Source organism: Equus asinus, chromosome 20 (assembly GCF_041296235.1).
Source record: "Equus asinus isolate D_3611 breed Donkey chromosome 20, EquAss-T2T_v2, whole genome shotgun sequence".
Classification (NCBI taxonomy): Eukaryota; Metazoa; Chordata; class Mammalia; order Perissodactyla; family Equidae; genus Equus; species Equus asinus.
The window spans coordinates 22669841-22690403 of NC_091809.1; the positions used below are offsets into that span (position 1 = coordinate 22669841).

Genomic DNA, 20563 nt, shown 5'->3' on the forward strand with positions numbered 1-20563 from the left:
AAGAAGGTTCCAGGCAGGGGGAACAGCAAGTGAAAAGGCCCTGAGACAGGGGCCTGGTAGGTGCAAATAGCAGCAAGGAGGCCAATGTGACCAGAGTGAGCAAGTATGGGGGGGGCAAGTGGGAAGAGGAGAGGGCAGGGAGGTAATAGGTCAGATCCTGCAGGGCCTTGTGGGCCTCTGGAAGATGTTTACTCTGAGTCAGGTGGGAGCCACGGAGGGTGCTGGGCAGAGGAGGGCAAGTGACCTGACTTGGGTATTCACAGGAGCCCTCTGGCTGCTGTGGGGACAGACCTTCTTACTAGGATTAGTGGGGGCAACATCATCCTCCCTGCCCCTCCATGCAACAGAAGTTTCCAGGGCCAAGGCCGTGGCCATGAGCCCTGTCTAGAGGCAGCCCCAGGCCTGAGCTTCCCCAGGATGATCTGGGTTCTGCTGCATCACGCATGGCCCTCAACCAACCATTTACTTGGCCGTAATGCAATCACCCTCTTCCTGGAAACCGCATTTCACAAATGGAAATAAGAGAACAAATGCCTTTGGGTATAACCACTTTACTTGTTTTTTCTTGTGGAGAAAAATGCACATCTTTTTACAAGTGGACCTCAGAGAACGGCTTACACAGGAGAACCACATCCGGGATACGAATGACCAGGTTGAGCGCTCGCTCCATAGTGTTCTGGGATCGTTGGGGAGAAGCCAGTTAACGGAATTAGCCTTCAACGCTGAGACCAAATTCACCCGATTTGTTTCTTTAAGGGGAGTAGGAGAGTAAGACACAAGAACACGATCCCCAGAGAAGCCAAAAAAAGAAAGAAGAGAAACAGAACCCCAAACCACTGCGGTCTGGCAATTTCCCACCAAATCTAACGTGGAAAAACAAGCTGCTAAAAGCGCATGGTAAGAAAGGATGGCTCTCAGCCTCAGGCGATCTCTCCAGACTTCAGTCTCCCTGGAGTTGGGAAGTGATTTTCCCACGGCCTTTGGTTTAATTTTTGTTTGCAAACTCGACATACCTCCATCCCCCCCCAGTCATCTTCAAGGACATCGGTTTCAGTTCCCCAGAGACCATTGTGAACCCTCCCCTCAAAACATCATACAATAAAAACTTGCATTATTTTTAGAAGAAACAAACAAACAAAATGCTCCCACATTATTCCCAGTCTCGAGAACCCAGATGCAGCTGTCTCTGTCGCTACTTGAAGCTCGACTGTTGAAAAATCCTGTGTAAAGAGAAAGCTGAGGCTGGGTCAGGTCCAAGATGCAGCCAAAGCTGTTCTTTATTGCACAGGCAATGACAAGTCAGCTGGTCCCTCAGAGAATAGCTCTCTGATCTGCCATTATTTCTGGCAGCAGCTTAAGGGAAACGGACTGGCCAACAGAATCTTGACAAGCCATGGTGCATCTTAAGAAGCCCTATTTTAGCTGCTTAATTTCACTTTTATGTCAAAGAAACTAGCATTTCTGACACCCACCCCAAGTGCTCAGATACCCCCACTTTGTTTCCAAGAATTTGTCCATTTCACCACGTCATCCAATTGGTTGGCGTAGAAAGATATCTTCATTCTAAAGCTCTAAGGGTGGCCCCTGGCATGGGGTGAATGGGACCCTCTTGAAACAAATGCAATCTAGAGCTCCTACAAAGATAAGACGTACATTACACTTGAACCAGGGCTTCCCCACTCCCGAAGGAAGAGGCTGAGATCTTCAAGGCCACAGGAAGTCGTTTTGTTGGGAGGAGGCTGGGAGAGTGGAGTTAGGAACACAAAGCATCCACCGGGGATGTCCTCACAGTGTCTGCTGAGTTATGGGGTGTCAGTTAGGGTTCTGGGCCATGCCCCTGGAGTTGAGAGCTGGGTGGGCAGGAAGGGTCCTGAGCTGGTTGCCGGGGTGGGGGTGGGGGGTCGCCAAGATGTAGATCCCCAAACTGCACATAACCTCCCAGCGGGAGCCCCTGGCAGCTGGGGGACCCCAGCCTCATGGGCTCCCCGATGGTAACTCAACCAGCGAACCTGACCCTAGCCCATCCCCCACCAGCCAGTACCCCCGGAACTGCCTCTGTGAAGCACAAGCCACAACAGCAGTTACACAATGCCATCTTCTCGCCCCTCCGGCCCAGCCCCAAAGCATTCCTTAAAATTAGCCGAAAATTCCTCCTCCATTAGCAGAAAACGTCATGTGGTGGGGCCTCACCGATGACACAGCTCTGGAAGGGGACACTGGGTCCCCCAGTTAGAAGGGCCCAAGTCTTTACATTGGAAAGTCGCCAGTGAGCGCCAGCTACGGGGACATTGCTTCATTTCCTTTGCTAGCAGGATGTGAGATGTGGAAAGACCTTGCTTCAAACAGGACCGGCCAAACGGGGCCCCGGGGAGGCAGGTCTGGGCAGGAGGGCCCAGGCCCTTGGCTCTGAGGCTAACCTGGCAAAAAGCCCCAAGCAGGAATGCCAGGGGTTGGGCGATGCTCTGCCTGGCCCGACGCGGCGCACAGTTCCAGAATTCAATTATGGACCTGGGATGCAGAGGAGAAGCCGAAACCATGGCAAGGTCGTGGGGGATGCGGAATTCTGGGGAAACTCAGAAGGCACTTCTGGGGCCCCTGAATCTCGGGGGGCTCGGACTCCCTGTCCCCTTACAACAAGAAAAGCTACTTTAATACTGCGTTCACAGGCAGAGGGTTTGCAGGCCAGGAGGGAGGGGTCTGCGAGGGCCAAAATCATCACCCCGCCCTGGAGCCCTGAGGTCTGGGGAAGTTCACGGGCAGGCTCGGGGAGCAGACCCAGGGACCCTGAGAAAGCAGCCGCCTTCCCCATCCCCAGGGGTGAACTCTGGGAAGCCGCACTGCATGAGGGAGAAGACGAGGCATCTCCGGGCAGCCCGTGAACTCCAAGCGACGCCGACATGGAATGGACGTGGGGAGTGGTTCTTACCAGAAGGCACTGTGGCTGCCCCTCCATCAGGCGGGGCGTGCTGCCCATGTTCCCCCATGAGAACACCTGAAAAGCAGCAAGCTCGTGCACGCCAGTGTCCCCAGACCCTGCCTGCAGTGCGGAGTCCCCAGGGCCTGGAGCCTGGGACGGGGCTGCATGAGCAGGCTGGTGGCCATGGCGAGGATGAGCCATGCGGGAGAGGAGGGCAGCTGACAGCTGAGCGGGGGCAGGGGGCACCCTGAGCTTGGAAATAGCCCTTGTGGCTCATGCCTCGGTCACAGTCCCTGCTGAGGCAGCGGGGGGCAGGGGAGGGCTGGGGAGCATCTCTAGCAGCTGCAGCCGCTGGGCTGGGGAGGTGGGGTGTCCCCCAAGGCCGGGCCTTTTCCATTGCTGCCTGGGCTGGAGCTGGGTTCCAGGGACTCATTCATCTTCTCGCAGATGACATCCACCAGGCGCTCGAAGACCTGCTTCACATTGACGTTCTCCTTGGCGCTGGCCTCGAAGAACTCGAAACCTGGAAGGACATAAGGTGGGGACAGACCCCCGTGAGACCCCTGAGGGGCAGAGCCGGGGCTGTGACATCACCCAAGTCTGGGTTCCAAGCCCAGTCTGTCTTTGCTGCAGCTGTGGGACCTTGGCTGAGTGCCTCAGTCTCTCTGAGCCTCAGTCTGCTTGTCTGTAAGTGGGACCAGTGGCACTCATGCATGATGAAAACCTGTGGCTGCAGCCCTGGTCTGAACTATCCTAAGAACCTCTGGGTCACAGGGCAGTGGCTGCAAGAGTCCAGGCTGAACACTCCAGCGCCCAGCAGGGATGGCGGTGCCCCCGGGCAGGTGCAGCTCATCTTCCGTCCAATTTCTGCCACACCAAAGTCCATAAAGCCAGATATTTATGTGGACTTCTTAAAGGGAGCCAAGCATTTCACATGTTCTGGAAAACATGCTCTAGATCAAACAAGGCAGAGGACTGAGGACTGACTGGCTTTGGCCCGGGGGGCCACCAGTTTGCGACCTGTCAAGCAGATGAAAGCGGGTTTCCCAGATTCGCAGAGAGCATGCGATGCACACAGGCCCTGGCCTTGGGAATGCACTAAAAATGGTAGGAATAAGAATAGCGGTGCTTGGGGCCGGCCCCGTAGTGCAGCAGTTAAGTGCGCATGTTCTGCTTCGGCGGCCCAGGGTTCGCAGGTTCGGATCCCGGGTGTAGACATGGCTCCGCTTGGCAAGCCATGCTGTGGTAGGCATCCCACATATAAAGTAGAGGAAGATGAGCACGGATGTTATCTCAGGGGCAGGCTTCCTCAGCAAAAAGAGGAGGATTGGCAGCAGATGTTAGCTCAGGGCTAATCTTCCTCAAAAAAAAAAAAGAATAGTGGTGCTTATATGGTGCTTACTATGTGGCAGGCACTTTCCTAAGCACTTTACGTAAATTAACTCATTTAATGATGCTCTCAGGTTCCTACAAAGAGAGCCCATTTCACAGAGAGGAACGGCCACTCATCCAGCTTCACAGAGGTGACACGTGGCAGAGCTGGGAGTCGCACCCACACTGCCTTGGCTCGAATAACAATAGACAACGAATATTAAATAAATATTTTAGATATAAATCAGTAATCCCAAATATTCCTATGGGACCACCGTGGGCCTTGGGAGGGAGGGGAGGCTGGCTCCTTCCGCGGAGGAGGGGCGCCAGGTAGCTTGGAAGGTATTCTCAGCATCTTCGTGACCACCCTAACGTGATGACAGTCCTCCCAAAGGTGGGAGGGGGTACAAACGCTCTGGGGACTTGCCCAAGGTCCCTCGGCTACAAAAAGTGGCGCATCAACCTAAAAATAAGGGAGAACGTGACAACCCTTCCCGTGCCCCTGAAACGGGGGTTCAGCCTCTAGCTGCAGAGAGCTGGCCCTGAATGGTCCCCGATGTGTCCCCACCTGCCACATCTGCCCAGAAGGGTCAGACATTCAGACAGACGCAGCACAGGGTCAACGGGCCTCACGGCTGCACTCGTCAGGCTCCACTATAAAAATGTAATTGTAATTAAATAGTTCTATGTGTGACCATCCGTTTACTGTCTCCACCGCTCCATCAGCTCCAAGAGGGCAGAATTCTGTCCCCCTTGGCCAGGACTGCAGCCCCGTGCCTGGCACAGAGCAGGCTCTTGGAAACTATTTGCTGACTGACTAACCGAACGAATGAATGAATGAATGAATGAATGACAGAGGCAGGCACAAACTCAGACCTCCTACTCTGAGCCTAGGGATCATCATCATCCGCTATCTTCCTGGGCAAATTTGGCATCTCCTTATCTGTGTGGGGCTCTGCCTCAAACAATCTGAGTCCTTTTTTCTTTTAACACTTTTTTTCTGATGATAAATATTCACTGGAGAAGCTGGAAATTACTAAAAGAAATCAAGACAGACATAAAAGCGATTTGTAGTCTCCTCACCCAGAAACAATTATTATTGATAATTTCCTTCTTTTTTATTGTTGTTGTTGAGGAAGATTGGCCCTGAGCCTGTGCGGTGCCAATCTTCCTCTAGTTTTACATGGGACGCCCCCACAGCATCGCCTGACAAGCAGTGCTAGGTCCGTGCCTGGGATCTGAACCCGCAAACCTCACGCCACCAAAGTGGAGCACATGAACTTAACCACTATGCCACCAGGCCAGCGTCTATTGGTAATTTTGGTATTTCACTTTATACTCTTTTTTAAAAACACCCAATTGTTGGGGTTGGGTTTGAAGGGGGGGGTTGTATGTATGCATGTGTGTGGCTTTTTTCCTACAAAACTGGGATCAAATTCTATCTCCTGCTTCGGATTCCGATATTTCAAACTTAATAAGAGTGGGAAGTGCCCCTCGGCCCCCGTCACTAGACGTCCTCTGTAAGAAGCTGGGGGCCACATGCGCAAGTATGCCCTCAGCTGGGTCATGGCTGGCTTCGCCTGTTCTGGGCAAACTGGGGATCAAGGCCCTGTCCCAGCACATGTGGAAACGACACCCTGGTTCGAGTTCCCAGAAAACACAGGGGACAGTGGAGCAGATTAAATGACACCATGAGGGAGCAAAGAGTCAAACCTCAAAGGGCAGACATTCCACAGAACAGGGATCCAGTTCCTCCAACAAGCGGACGGCAAGAGAAAAAGGGAAAGGGGTCCCGGAGCCCTGCGGCCAGCGAGCTTCCTCTGCAAAGGGCCAGGGACTAAATATTTCAGGCCTGCGGGCCCCGTGGAGCTTTGAGTTTTATGTGCCAGCATCAAAAAGAGGTCACAGGGCCGGCCCGGTGGCACAGAGGTTAAGTGCGCACATTCCACTTCGGCGGCCCGGGGTTCACCAGTTTGGATCCCGGGTGCGGACATGGCACCGCTTGGCAAGCCATGCTGTGGTAGGCGTCCCATGTATAAAGTAGAGGAAGATGGACATGGGTGTTAGCTCAGGGCCAGTCTTCCTTAGCAAGAAGAGGAGGATTGGCAGCAGATGTTAGCTCAGGGCTAATCTTCCTCAAAAAAAAAAAAGAGTTCACAAACATGCGACACTTAGATGTCACCTACACATGCTCCAGACTTGGTTATAACTTCGCTATCCCTGAGGACATTTAACCCTCAAGACAACTTGAGGTGGTGGGGCCGGGCACATCTCCATTTCACACATGAGGAAGTGCGGGCCCGGGGAGCTGAGATCACTGGTACCAGATTACAGAGTGATCGAGAAATCATGTGGGTTAACGTTCCATTGGGGCCGCCATTAGCTTACTGAACCTTTCTAAATGCCCAACGAAACAGACAAGGCTGGTGTCCCCTCTGTGTCCTAGAAGGAGAAATGGCAGCACAGAGAGGGGAGGCGATGTACCCAAGGTCACACAGCTAGTGGGTTGCAGACTAGGATTCTAGCTCCAGAGCCTGGGTCCTCAACACGTCCTCCCCTGCAGTGGTTACACCACCTCCCACAAGGAAAGTCCTGGAAGGGCCTAGAATACTAGAACACTCCAGGATAACATTTTTGTTTAGCTTAAATTTTGAATAGATAATCCATTCACTAGATTCAAAAACTTGGACTGAGAAGTCCACCTCCCAGTTCTCAGACACACAGGTCACTGCTCTTACTAGAACTTTCTGTATCCTTCTGGAGTTTCTTTAGGCAAATCTAAGTATACATTCTTACTCCCTTTTTATACACTAATGCAGGGGTTGGCAAACTTTGAGCCGCAGGCCAAACCTGGCCCACTGCCCGCCTTTGTAAATCAAGTTTTACAGGCTCACAGTCACACTCACTCATTGATGCATTCTCTACGGCTGCTCTCAGGCAGAGCTGAGTGGTTGCAACAGAGACCTTATGACCGAAAATATTTCCTATCCGGCCCTTCACAAAAAGGTTTGCTGACCCCTGGACTAAAGGAAGCAGCCATACCCTCTGTTCTGCTTTTTCCACTGAGCCATATAGCCCAGGGATCTTGCCATAGGAGAATATAAAGAACACCCTCGTCCTTTTTCATGGCTGCGTAGTATTCCATGGTGGAACTATACTTTATGCTTGGCTGCTTCCTCCACTGCGAGATGTCTGGGGGGTTGCCAAGGTTCCCTTCTACTAACAGTTTGCAATTTGATTTATTCACGACTTCCCACATGGGTGTGGCTGTTCGCAAATTTCCAGAAATGGTTTTGCTGAGTCTGGGTTCCCAGGGCAGTGTGTGTTGGGGGCTATCTGTGGGTGAATGCCCTGAAATTAAATGGAGAAGGTGGCCTCCATGTGGCTATTTCTCTGGGCACATCCTCAAAGGGCAAAGGGCTGTTGACTGTGGTTGGACCTGGGCCCCGAGGGTGGGGATGGGGGTTTGGTTCTGGGAGGTCCAGGGTGGGCACTAACCAAGGTCATCGGCGAGCCTCCGGCCATCCTCGGTGGGCACGACACGCTCGTCCTCTAAGTCACACTTGTTCCCCACAAGGATAACCTGGGCGTTGTCCCAAGAGTAGGTCTTGATTTGCGTGGCCCTGTGGAGTTGGAGGGGCGTTAGGCCAAGAATTAGGGGTTGGGGGGAAAGGACAAAGGTCAGGGGGTCAGGGGTCAGCAAGCACTCACCAGTCCTGCACGGCGGTGAAGGACTCCTGATTGGCGATGTCGTACATGAGGAGGAAGCCCATGGCCCCGCGGTAGTAGGCTGTGGTGATGGTCCGGTAGCGCTCCTGGCCCGCCGTGTCCTGGGCAGACAGCATGGTCAGGCTGCCGGAAGCCACCCTCTCTGTCCCCCCTGGCCTGCAGGGCCCTGTCTGAGGGGGGTACCACCCTGTGCCCACAGCCCCAGTCTGAGGGTGGAGGCATGGACCTGTCTTCACAGCCCCAGGCTGATGGTGGCCTTGCCCTTGAGGGGGTCCCAGGCTGAGGGGTCAGAGGCCTCTCACAGACGTATAAGCCCCCTTCACCCCATTTCCAAGAACTTAATGACTACAAACAAGAGCCACCTGGGCCAGAGGGTGCTATGGTGATGCAGCTGGAGTGATGCTAGTTACCATGACAACAGTTAGCAGCTGGGTCGGGAAGGGGGTGGCTCTGAAGACAAGGCAGGCTCAATGGGGCCCCTGAGATGGTACCCAAACCTCTTCCCTGATGGTCACCAGGACATCTAACCTGCCTTGGGCTAGCACTGTCCCCCTCGGACCCCAGGGGGCAGAGCATAGGCCCTCCTCCTGGTGGATAACACCCCCTACTCTCCACATGGAACCCAAGCCCCCTCCCCAATTCCGGGCGGCTCTCCCTCACTCGGGGCCCCTCCCCACAGCCCCATGCCCTCACGTGGACATCCCCGGGGGAACCGCAGGCCCTCCGCAGCCACAGACCCACGGGCAGGCCCCCCGGCACACCCAGATCTGCAGCTTGATCCGTTTGTCGTGGCGGTAGACGGTCTTGACCTTGAAGTCGATGCCCACGGTGCTGACGAAGGCGGGCGTGAAGGAGTCGTCGGCGTACCGGAACAAGAAGGACGTCTTCCCCACGCTGCTGTTGCCTATGAGCAGCAGCTTGAACATGTAGTCGAAGTTCTGGTCTGCGGCATCCCGGGGGCCTGTCGGGGGGTCTCCAGCCGACGCCATCTTGGCAGGAAGCCTCCTGCGGGGAGGCCTGAAATGCTCAGGGGGCGCAGGGGGGAGCCCCGGGAAGGATAAAACACCCCAAACGGCTTCAAGGGATACAGCAGACCTGGGTTCAAACCCCAGCTCTGCCACTTGGAGGCCAAGTGACCCCGGACACATTCTTGCTTTCTCTGGGCCTCAGTGGCCTCTGGAAAATGGGGATGTTCGTCAAACGCAAGAACCCAGGTTGGGGATTGGGGGTCACGCATGGGGTGCCTCCTCTGGCCGCTGAGGAACCAGCCCCTGCAGACGGTGCCGGTGTGGACTTTGGCCGGGTGAGCAGCTGGCGTGGCCCAGGTGTGAGCTGGGGGAGGGGGGCTGCCAGCTGGAAAGAGCCCCCCCTCGGGGCCTGCCTGTTGACTTTGGCAGGTGTGGGCCACCTGGGTGCCTGCCCTGCCCCCACCCCAGCCAAGTTTAACCCCTTCCCTGACCCCCATGATGGGGAGGGGGCTTCAGGGGACACAGCCCAAGTATAAAGCCTAGCTATACCCTACAGTGGGACAATGGGTACTGCCACCTTCTGTTTGTCAAAGGGGCCGGGCCGTCTCCCTCCTGACAGAGCTGACTCACCCCAGCTCCAGCCCATGGAGGCTGGAGTGATGGTCCTCGACTGGAAGGAAACCACCACAGCCACCTAGTGACCATGAACCCCACGGCCACCCCTGGTCCTTCCCTTCCTGGCATCTGTCCCCACAGCTGGGCTGCTTCATCTGGGTCCAGGACCCCCCTCCTCAGCCCTCACTACCTCCCGAGGCCTCAGTTTCCCCATTGATCTATGGCTGCTCCCCGAGCCACCCAGGAAAGCTCCAGAAGGCCTGGGTGCGCAGAGGGAACCCCAGCAGAGGAACCCCTGGCCAAGCTCTTTCTCCACGGCCCGTGGGGCTTTTTTCCATTTTAAAGGAGGACCCAGTCGGCCCCCCTTTCCTGCCCAGCCCTGGCCCCACCCCGGGTTCCGGGAGAACGAGCTCGAGGCGGGGGAAGAGAAAAGGCAGGAAGACTTTCCCCGTGCTGGGCAGGGCCGCCAGGATGGGCGCCCCGCCCCACCCCACCTGTCAGCCGGGCCCACCTCTTTCTGACCATCTGCCGACCCCCCTCGCGCCTGGCCCTAAGGAAGGGGCCCCGGCGGGCCCGGCCCTGTCCCCCTCCGCTGGCTCCGGGGCGCCCCAGCCGGTGCAGGGGCGCGCAGGGGCCTGCTCCCATCACCATATGGTCCCGTCTCCAGTCCCCAGCTGCGCTCCCCGCCCCACCCGCGCCCCAGGAACGCTCCCGGAGGAGCCCAGCCGGCTGGGGGCGAGGGGAGAGGCGTCCCCCGCCGCCCGCCTTTGTTCCCAGGCCCCGGGCCCTCCCCGAGCCCCCTGCCCCCCAGACCTGCTGCGATGCGGAGGTGCGGGGCGGGGGGAGCGCCCTTCCTGGGGGTCGCCTGGCGTGGGGGGCGCTGCCCGCGGGCCTTCCGCCTCCGAACTCGCTGCGGCCCGATCTTGGCCGCGACCCCTAGCCCGCAGCCGCCGCAGCCGCCGCCGCCGCAGCCGCAGACACCCGGATCCCGCGCCGGCTCCGCCCGGGCGGGGGCGGGGCTTGGGGAGGCGGGGGCGGGGCTGGAGGGGCGGGGCGCAGGCAGCGTCTGTAGCCCGCCCCCCAAACATTTCATTTTTCCGGACTCGATGGAGAGCCCCTGTGTGCACAGCAGTTAAGAGCGTGGACTGTGGAGCCAGGTTCGAATCCCAGCTAGGCCACTTTCTAGCTCGATCGCTTCGGACAAGTTATGTACCCTCTCTGGGCCTCAGTTTCTCCATCTATCAAGGGGTCCAGAACAAGATCCCCCACCTCACAGGGTTGTGTGGAGGTTCTGATCTGAGTTACCGTTTGCAAAGGGCAGTGTTTCTAAGGGCTCTGCAACTTTGGACTTGTTACTTAACTTCTCTGGGCCTCAGTTTCCCCAACTGTGAAGGGGTCCAGAACAAGATTCCCCACCTCACAGGGTTGTGTGGGGATTCTGCTCTGAGTTAATGTTTGCAAAGGGAAATGGGCTACACCCTTTTGCCAAATATTATCTTAAAGGTCTTTAGAATTAACCCCCCTTTTATGGATAAGGAAACTGAGGATCAGAGAAGGGCAGCCCCTTGCCTGAGGCCACACTGCAAGGAAATTTGGCCTTCAGGCCCAGCCGTAGTCCCAGGGTTTCCTTCAAGCCAGCAGGAGAGGCTCTGCAGTTATAACAGTGTAGACTCTGCTGGGGCTCCAATCCACTGATTCCTCCTGAAGCCACTTGCTGAGCTCCTCTGAGCCCCATTGCTTCATGGGAAGGGAACAACAGTAGCCGCTCCGAGGGCTGGCGCGCGGATGAACCGCGATGACGGGCGTCAGTCAGGGAGGACCAGCATATGTCCAGTGACGAGCAGCCCCCAAGCTTCCACGGCCCCCCCATCCAAGATTTGCCTGTCCCTCACACTGGTCATTGTCGCGAAAGGAAAATGTGGCGAATCCCGCGCTGGCTGGGACACTTCTCTCTGGAAGCGACTTGAGTTGCCTCTGCTCACATCTCATTGGCCAAAGCAAGTCACAGGGCCACCCCCGATATCCATGGTTTAGGAAATCCGATTGTCCCCTAGGGATCAGAACTAGCTATTGTTCTGATTTACGTGGCAGTGCAGTGGTTAGCGCCGCGCCTAGCACACAGCAGGTGCTCAACGTTATAGGAGGAGCTTGGGGGCTGGAAGAGCGGAAACTCCAAATATTCGCGCGGCGAATAGGGAAACCGAGGCCCCTCCCCCCACCCCCCAGTTCCACCCTGGCTTGCCCCTCCCCGTGCTTCCCTGTTGGAGAAAAATGACAGCACCATTTCCAAAGAAGCGTTTATTGCCGTCGGGGGCCCCAGCATCGGGGGACAGACGGACAGTGGCTGCTACAGGCTCCCAAGGCGCAGGGCCAGGGCCGCCAGACAGAGCCCGTTGCTCACGAGGCAGCCCAGATTGCACACAGCGGACAGCCCGTGGTACTGGAAGAAGATCTGGCGGAGGGCAGCGTACTTGGGGTCCTGCCCCCGCAGCTGGCGGTAGGGGTCGGCGCCCTGGTGGCTGCCCGGCACCTCCCCGCCCAGGCCGCGCTCCTTCTCCACGGTCTGCAGGGCCCACATGGCGGCCGTGGTGCGGGGCTCCAGCCAGCGGGCGTTGATGGTGGCCAGCGTGAGGCTCAGGAGCGTCAGGAAGAGCTGGCGGGGGTGGGGGAGGAGGACAGGTGAGCCACGCCTGGGAGGCACGAGGGGCCCTGGGGGGGGTCCTTCTGCATCCTCAAAGCCCAGAGAGGGATGCGGGACAGCACTGGGTCCAACCCAGCCTAGGGGCCCCGAACAGAGTCATTGCTGTCACCTCTTAGCCCCCAAAACCTGCTGAGTATCCTCTCCTCTGATAGCCCACCTAGAAGTTTCCAGAACACACTAGAAGTTTCTCCTCCCTGCCTCTGTTCCCCCAAACTGAGGGTATCTCAGGGCAGAACCTCTTCCCCAAATTGAGACAGAGCACCATGACCATCCCCTCGTTCCCCTAAAACAGCCTAAGGCAGGGCCGGTCTCCTCTGGGGCCCCAGCCCTGACCCCAGAAGCTGACACTGGGAGCCCAGGGAGTGAATAAAAAGTCCTCGAAGTTCCAGTTACCCATAATCCTCTCCTGTCCCTGTGGGATTATTTTTAAAACACCTGACGGCCTCCCCTGCCCACATCTGAGGAATATAATGGGGACCGGGGAGGGCAGGATAGAGAAATACTAGACGCAGAGATGGGGTCCTTGCCTTGTGGCCGAGAAAATGTGTGGATGGGGGTAGGGAACTGTAAATTCCCAGTCAGGCTGGTTTTTAAACAATGACCCGGGATCAGTGCCCCAGCCCAGCTGAGTCACCACAGCTTGGCAGCAGGCCCAGCCACAGGGAAGAGAGGGAGCAGCAGCCAGCCGGACACTGGGGGACAGATATGGCTGCTGGGGATGGTTGTGCAGGCTGCTCACTGCTCAAGGGTATCCATAGCCCAGCTTTGCATCCACCAGGGAGAAGGGGCACTTTTTGGTTTTTTTAATTCTCACAAAGGTGTGGCGGGAAGTGCTCAGTGGGGTCCTGGGAACGAGTCCCCAGAGGGTAGTGGAGCCTAAGCCCGCATACCTGGCTGGCCTCCCAGAATGTGAGCTGAGCCCAGGCTCGCTGTGGAGCCAAGATGCAGAAGCTGACGAAGGCACAGGCCATGGAGATGTGAAAGTAGAAAGGGAAGAGTTTGCTCTGCACGAGGCCGAAGGTATGTCGGGGAAGGGCTCGGAAAAGCACGAAGCCTGTGGGGGGCAGGGGATCACACGCCTATTAGGATAATTCCAGGTCCCCCTCTCAGTCCTGCCCCCACCCCGGTACCCATGTTGTCCAGGCCGAGGGTCCCTACCTGAGGCGAAGGTCACCCACATTTGCATGCCCCAGGCCCCTGACAAGACCAGTAGATGGACCACCTGAGTCAGGCTCCCCGAGCTCCCGCCATCCTCCATCTTGCAGGCCTGGGAAGGAGGCAGCGGCTGGCTCAGAGCTTGACCTTTGCCCCGTGGCCTTCAGACCCTGTGAGCCTGCAAGTGTCGCGGCCAATCCAGCAGAGATCCAGGGACAACAGCCCAAGAATGGGGGCTGGAAAGACCCAGAGCAGTCCTGTGACAACCCCCGACCCCATCTCTCCCAATGGCAGCCCCCAAGATCTCAGGCTCTCTGGACCCCAGCATCCATGCCACCTCCGAAACCCCCAATTTCAGCCCCAGAAACTTAAGCTTGCAGCCCTACGTCTTCAGAGATCACCCCAGTGACTCCCAAATATCACCCCGGCGACCCAGTTCTAACAGCACAGACCCCTGCTCTCCCAACAGGATCGCAGCTATCGCCACGAAGACCCCAAAGCACCCCCGGAGACCCCATCCAATCCTGGGACACGCCACATCTCAGGCCGGGGACCCGACCCCACTACTGGACCTCAACTCGCAGCACCCAGGAGTCCGAGACCAGAGGCCGAATCCGGGGGGCCAGACGGACTGGGCTCGGGGCCTCACTCCCGCGCTCCCGGGTGGCCCGCGGCCCTCCTCCGCCACCTCCCCTCGTGGGACCAAGAACTCGTCCCGCCTCCCAGCTAAGCCCGAAGCCAATCGGATTGTAGATCTGCCACCTCCTGTACCGCCTCTTAGATATTGACGAATCGACTAGCAGAAGCCAGCCTGGGGGCCCGCCCCCTCGTGGGCTTTTATCCAATTACACCGCGGCTCTGAGAGCAGCGGAAGCGGGAAGGCGCCAATGAGGCCTGGGGCTCAATCGGGGGGGCGGAGCTAAAATGCCGGCCACACCCCTCTCTGTGACTCTGCCTTTGGGCTCCGCGCGCGATGCGATGGTGTCCCCACGGGATCAAATTTCAGCGTCACAGCTGGGGGCTGGCTTCGCGGTCCCTGATGGGACAGCATGAGCAGGTGGTATGTGGTAGGTGCGGGTAGAAGGGAGTGGGGAGCCTGGCGGGCTCAGGACTCACGGCCCCGGGGGCGGGGCCCAGGCCAATGACCCCGCCCCCTTCCCCGAATTCCCCCGGGAGGGACTTCGGGAGGAACGGCGGATGCCGGTCGAGGAGGGGGTCTCGACTGGGACCTGCCTGCAGGTGGCGTTCAGAAATGCGCCTTCCCTTTTCCCCTCTAAGCCTCCCAGGGCTCTTATCCTCCCCAGGTCCCAGGTTCTCAGCGTGACAAACAAGGACAAACATTGATGGCATGGATTAATTTACTTAATCACAACAACCCAGTAAGGTGGATAGTATGACATCCCATTTTTCTAGTTGGGGAGGCATCAGAGAGGTTCAATAACTCCTCCAATATCACACAGCTAGGAAGGGGCAGAGCTAGGATTTGAACCCAGGCCAGCCAGCTGGAGGGTCTCCTTGCTTAATCATCATGCTGTACATGCTCACTGAAAGGAAGGGCCTCCCTGAGGCAGTGACTCTTGAAGGGGTAGCCTAGAAGATTTTACCGAGGAGATGCTAAGTAGGGTTTTGAAGGGTACATACGAGTCTTCCAGGAGGGCTGGGCCAGGGGAAGGATACTAGAGAGCCCAGCAAGGGAAGAAGAAGAGAAGGGCCTAGAGTGTGACCTTTCTGACTGACTGTGACCTAGAGTGAGATGCCCTTCACCTGGATGAAAGTTTTTCCAGGCAGACCTGCCCCAGGTTTGTCCATCTGTGCCAGCCCTCACAACAAGGGCAAGGGGTATGGACGTGAGACCCAGAGCTGAGTTCTTTCCTGTTCCCAGCCTCACCTAGCACAGGCCTGGGCCTCCATTCAGCTAACATTTATTGAATAGTTATGTCCTACCTCTCCTGCCCACACTCTATGGCTCCCATCTACCTGGGGAGCCAGGGCCAGACTTCCCAGCTTGGCTTTCACTGCCCACTTGTGCTGGCCTGCAAACCTCCTGCCACTTCCTCTTGGCCCTGCCTCCAACCATCCTGAATTTCTCAACACAGGGCACGTGGTTCCACACCTACCAGCTTCGGCACAGGCTGCCTCCTGCCAGGAGCTCCCTTCCTTTCGGGCTCAACGTTAAGATCCCTTTTTTCTTGTAGGCTCTTCTGAGGCCTTACCTCCTCCTGTGGGGTCTTCTGGGTCCTTCTAACTGCCCAGCCCAACCCCTGGGGCTGAGATCCTCTTCCATCTGGCTCAGTTCGGGCTCCTACCCTAACTGGGAGGCCCAGTGTTGAGGGCCGAGGCCTCTCTGGGGCACTAGGGAGGGTCTGGGAGTGTCAGGACATGGGGGCTCATCTCAGGGCAGCCTCCTGTCCCCTCTACTGGAAGCAACCCCCTTCTGGCTGGCCTACCGCAGGACCCAGACTTCTCCAGGCCTCTCTACTGCTGCCCTCTCTCTCCCTCCAACGTGGGTTCACCTGCTAACAGGAAGTGTGACAAGTACTTGGGTTCGTTGAGGGACTGCCCTGGGGAGTGGGGAGCTGGGAGGACCTGGAGTCCTCTGCACTGGCCTTCAGGAAGCCCCCCGTCCCCAGGTTCTTCCTCAGACAAGACCTTGGATTATACCATCCACTGGTCTAGGACCTCAGAGCCAGAGGCCTTGGGGCCGGCTGCTTCTGAGGACACAGTGACCAGCGTAGACTGGAAGCCAGGGAGGGACTTGAGGTCGCAGTCACGTGAGGCTTCCCCCTTCCCCGACCCAGACCCACAGGAGCACTCTAATGACCGGGACCTTCTGAAGAGACATCACAGCGTCGTCGCTAAGGTCACCCCTACCCCGAAACCCTTTCCTGCTGCACCACAATCCACTGCTGTAGGGCTTGGAGGAGGGTGTGGGGCCGGGGGGGGTGTCTTCCTCAAGAACCCTCACATGGTGTGTCCTCAGCGCCCAGAACAGCACCCAGCACTCAGCAGGCCGGCATTGAAAATGTCTTAAATGCGTAGATGAAGGAATGAATAGAACAGATGTGTGATCGTGTGTCTGATCTCTGGGTGTCACTGTCTGTGTGTCTGCGTGGTTGTGATTGTGTGTCTGAGATGGGTGTGAGTGGATGCTCTGGGTCTTATGACTTAGCCTGCACGGCTGTGTCTGAGGTTGTGGAGATGGTTGTGTTTCAATGACCATGTGTGGATGTGTGTCAGGCGCTATTGCTGTCCCCTGGAAACGTTGTTGATGTCATTTGCCCCTAAGTAGGAGCCCAAATAAGAGATGGGGCTCCACAGGTGCGTGCTGTCATGGGCAGCCCACAGGCCCACACACAAAGGGGACAAGCCACACAAGTGCCCTTCTGAGCATGTGCAGGCCGGGGGGGTGCATGTATGTGCCTAGAGGCAGCTTTGGCGGCACTCTGGGTCTGAGACACTCAGAACTCAGCAGCCCCAACTCCTGTGCAACAGCCCCACGCTGGGTTGGGGTGAGTGGAGAGGCAGCCAGGGATGAATTTCTACTGCCCCCCTTCTCTAGAAGCCCTTGGAGAGCAGCTCTTCCAAAATCAAAGGTGAGGACCCTTCCTCTCAACAAGACTGCCTGCCTGTTCCTACTTCCACCCTCTGCCCCAATGTTGGCAGGCCTCTGCCATTGCCACTCGTTCATCAGCTGACTCTTGCCCCTGACCTTGCCCTCCATCATTGTCCCCGACTTTGACTCCTATTCCTGCCTCTACTCAGCCTCAATGGACCCTCACTCCTAAACTTGCTCCCTACCCTGAGCCTCTGCTGACCTCTGCCCTGCCGTTGCCCCTGCCCCCACCCCTCCCAGCCTCCGTTGACCCTCACCTCTGCCCACAGTTAAGTCCACTGTGATGATTCCTGATGCCCAGAAGCTCCTGCGATGCGAACTGGAGTCACTCAAGAGCCAGCTACAGGCCCAGACCAAGGTGAGCCGCCTGGGCCCCACCCTTGGCAACCTCTGCCCCTGTTGCCCCCCCTACCCCACTCCTGCCCCCAGGCCTGACCTCTTCCCCTAAGGCTTTCGAGTTCCTCAACCACTCGGTGACCATGTTGGAGAAAGAGAGCTGTCTGCAGCAAATCAAGATCCAACAGCTTGAAGGTAAGCACTTGCCGAGGGTCGAGGGCAGGCTGGAGGCCGGTCCTGTCCAGGCCAGCCGGATGAGGGCGAGGGAAGTGGCAGAGCCTGGGTTCAGGGCCGGGGTCTGGCCAGGGTTAGGGCAGACTAGGTTGAAAGCTCGGCTCGGGCTGTGCTTGGGGCTCAGGCAAGGTCTTACCCAATGTGCAGAGGTGCTGGGCGCCACGATCCGTCAGCCGGGCAAGGAGGGACACAAGTGGAGCATGGAGCAGGGACAGCAGGAGCTGTACGGGGCCCTGGCGCAAGGCCTGCAGGGGCTGCAGAAGACCCTCCGAGAGAGCGAGGAGGTGCAGAGGGCCCGCACCACGCGCTGCCTGCAGCTGCTGGCCCAGGAGATCCGGGACAGGTGGGCCTCTCCAGGAGGGCGGCCTGGAGGTTGCAGCAGGAAAGGGAGGCCAGGGAGGGGGAGGGGGAGGCGGGATGGAGGACCTGGGAGAGGCCTGGGGAAGGGAGCCAGGGGGGCCAAGGAAGGGATGGAGGGAGACAGGAGGCAGTGGGTGAGATGTGGGAGACTGGGTGGCCAGAAGGCAGGGAAGACAGGAGGCTGGAGGTGGGGTGGGGAGGGAGGCCAGGGGATCAGGAAGCCGGGGGTGGTCTGGGAAGCTGGAGGGAGGGAAGGTTGAGGGGGGCAGAGGCTGGGGGTATGGGAGGTCGGGGGGAGATGGGAGTCAAAGGAACAGGAGGCTGGAGGTCAGGAGGCGAGGACAGGGGGCTGGGGGGTTTGGAGTTGGAGGAATACTAGTAGGAGGGGAAAGGTGGGTGAGCAGGTCGGAGGAGGAAACAGAGCCTGGGGGACAAGTGGTTGAACAGATGGGAGCATAGGAGGTGGAGGAGACTTCAGGAGGTAAGTGGGCAAATGAGAGGCCAGGAGGCCAGGATGTGGGAGGCCAGGGGCCGGGCTGGGAGGATGGGTCTAGGCTGCACTGTCCCCTCAGCAAGAAGTTCCTGTGGGAGGAGCTGGAGCTGGTGCGGGAGGAGGTGACCTTCATCTATCAAAAGCTTCGTGAGTGCCCGGAGCCAACAGCCGGGAGGGGGGTGCTTCTGTGGCCCTGCCCCCCTGAGTCCCCTCCCCCCACAGAGACGCAGGAGGAGGAGATCACAGAGAACCTGCTGAACATCCAGAAGATGCAGAAGAACCAGGTGAAGTGCCGCAAGGTGAGCGGAGAGGACGGGGACCCTGCATGAGCTGGCAGGGGGGGAATCTCTGCCGGCCTCCACCATCGGACTGGAGCTAGAAGGCCTGGGTTCAAATCTCAGCTCTGCCACTTACTGCTGTGTGACTGTGGGCAAGCCTCTTCACATCTCTGGGCCTCAGTGTCCTCATGTGTAGAATGGGCATAACGACACATCCCTACCTGAAGGGGCAGCTGCATGTAACGAGTGCATGGCATGGTCACCTGTCACCATCGTCGTCATTACTCTTGCTCTTCTCTCATCCCCTGGGCCCCAGGTCCTGACCAAGATGAAGCAGCAGGGGTACGAGGCATCCAACTGGCCGGAGACTGAGGAGACGCCGCCAGGAGGCAATGGCTCCTGGAGGGATGACCTCAAGAAGGAGCTGAGTGACATATGGTGATGCCCAGCTCCCACCCTCACCTCTGACCCCTGACCCTCATGTGCCCTGCCCTCCCCCGAGTCAGATCAAGCAGCGACCACGAACCCATCGGAGTCCAGACCTCGCTCTCCTCCCAAGACTCCCCTCCCCCTCTGTCCCCACCGCAGCCCCCTGCCCCAGGCCTCAACAGCCGAGTCTCCCCCTCGGCCCCAGCTCCCCCTCTGTCCGCAGGTCCGCTGTTCACGTGCTGCAGAACTCCTTTGACGGCCTCACCCTCTCCTCGGGGGGCCGCCCCAGGGCCTCGAGCCTCAGAGGTGAGGGGTCAGCCTCCAGCTTCATGCACGGAGGTCCTGTTCAGAAGCCATATTGGGGGTCACGTCTGTTGGGTCTTATTCTGGGATCACTTTACGGAGTCCCTGGCGGCTTCATCCGGGGCTCACTCAGGGTCACTAGGATCTTTTTTAAAGATCAGTGGGGTCAAATTCAAGGGTCACTGATGTCACACTTGGGTGTCACACTCGGTCACATTCAAGGGACACTGGTTTATATTCAGAGGTCACTCAAGGGTCATATTCAGGGTCAGTGCGTGCAGGGTCAGAATTACACCTGCCCCTCCTGCAGGTTACAAGGGGCACCGCTGCCTGAGCCCTCCACGCCCCTCCTGGGACTCCGACTCCGACTCCGACCCGGACCCTTCCCAGCCGTTCAGCAAGAGCCGCTGCTTCCCGCCTGGTGTGCAGCCTCCTCCACCCCACCCCAACCTGCCCCTCCTCTCCTACCCTGGGATCCCAGTCTGCACCCTCCCAGCTCCCAGCCTGGGCACCTGCTCCCTGACCTCCAGCCCTGGGGCCCCCTGGACCGGGCAGGCTCTGACCCACCCTCTCTCTCCGCAGCCTGAGCAGCCGGGACTGCTCTCCCCGAAGACCCCTCAGAGAGAAAATAAACTAGCCGAGACCCTTCTCCACCTGTGGGCCGTTGCTCCTGCTGCTTCCTGTGCCTGGGAAGGACCCCCCTCCCCCCAGTTTACTCCCCAGTGTTGGGGAGCGTGCAGAGACCCCAGGAGCTGTTTGGGATGCATGGGCCTAGGGTCAAGGGACAGTGTGAGGCCAGATTTAGTCTGTGACAAGGTCAGAGGGCAATCTGTCCAGGTATGAGGGACCAGACAGGCTCTTCCACATTAGCCACCAGCCTTCCTTTCTGGAGGGCCGTGGCGATCTGGCTTGTTGCCCCTACTGCCCAAGTGGGGAAACTGAGCTCCGAGGAGGTCTCGCTCTGCCGCCCCCGCCCTCCTCGTCCCCTCAGCCTCCTCCCCACCCAAGGTCCTCCGTCTCAACCTCCGTTCTTTCATTCTCACCGGAATCTTTTCTGACAC

General features: G+C 58.1%; 3 protein-coding genes across 34 annotated transcripts; 1 reads left to right on the forward strand and 2 right to left on the reverse strand.

Moving 5' to 3' along the window:
* Positions 1-535: 535 nt before the first annotated feature.
* Positions 536-10610, reverse strand: RAB3D (RAB3D, member RAS oncogene family). Its single transcript, XM_044752665.2, has 5 exons — positions 10414-10610; positions 8779-9022; positions 8000-8118; positions 7787-7911; positions 536-3440 (listed from the first exon to the last, which is right to left on the reverse strand). Exons 2-5 carry the CDS (start codon positions 9004-9006, stop codon positions 3253-3255), a joined length of 660 nt encoding a protein of 219 aa, XP_044608600.1. The 5' UTR covers positions 9007-9022; positions 10414-10610; the 3' UTR covers positions 536-3252.
* A 1273-nt stretch (positions 10611-11883) lies between these two features.
* Positions 11884-14168, reverse strand: TMEM205 (transmembrane protein 205). 4 transcript variants are annotated; one of them, XM_014865497.3, is made up of 4 exons: positions 14029-14168; positions 13460-13692; positions 13192-13355; positions 11884-12253 (listed from the first exon to the last, which is right to left on the reverse strand). In XM_014865497.3, the coding sequence occupies exons 2-4, from the start codon at positions 13557-13559 to the stop codon at positions 11948-11950; spliced, it is 570 nt and encodes a 189-aa protein (XP_014720983.1). In that variant the 5' UTR covers positions 13560-13692; positions 14029-14168; the 3' UTR covers positions 11884-11947. The 4 variants fall into 4 exon arrangements, with proteins under 4 accessions (XP_014720983.1, XP_014720984.1, XP_014720982.1 ...); XM_014865498.2 differs by having other exon boundaries at positions 13460-13634; positions 14029-14166; XM_014865496.3 differs by having other exon boundaries at positions 13460-13568; positions 14029-14161.
* Positions 14083-20224, forward strand: CCDC159 (coiled-coil domain containing 159). 29 transcript variants are annotated; one of them, XM_044752455.2, is made up of 13 exons: positions 14224-14523; positions 15909-15999; positions 16087-16316; positions 17016-17049; positions 17339-17427; positions 17519-17600; positions 17787-17982; positions 18572-18639; positions 18715-18791; positions 19087-19208; positions 19423-19505; positions 19813-19923; positions 20085-20224. In XM_044752455.2, exons 1-13 carry the CDS (start codon positions 14506-14508, stop codon positions 20087-20089), a joined length of 1206 nt encoding a protein of 401 aa, XP_044608390.1. In that variant the 5' UTR covers positions 14224-14505; the 3' UTR covers positions 20090-20224. The 29 variants fall into 29 exon arrangements, 28 of the variants coding, with proteins under 28 accessions (XP_070348173.1, XP_044608390.1, XP_070348164.1 ...); XM_014865494.3 differs by having other exon boundaries at positions 14298-14516; XM_044752451.2 differs by having other exon boundaries at positions 14298-14513.
* The last annotated feature ends 339 nt before the right edge of the window (positions 20225-20563 follow it).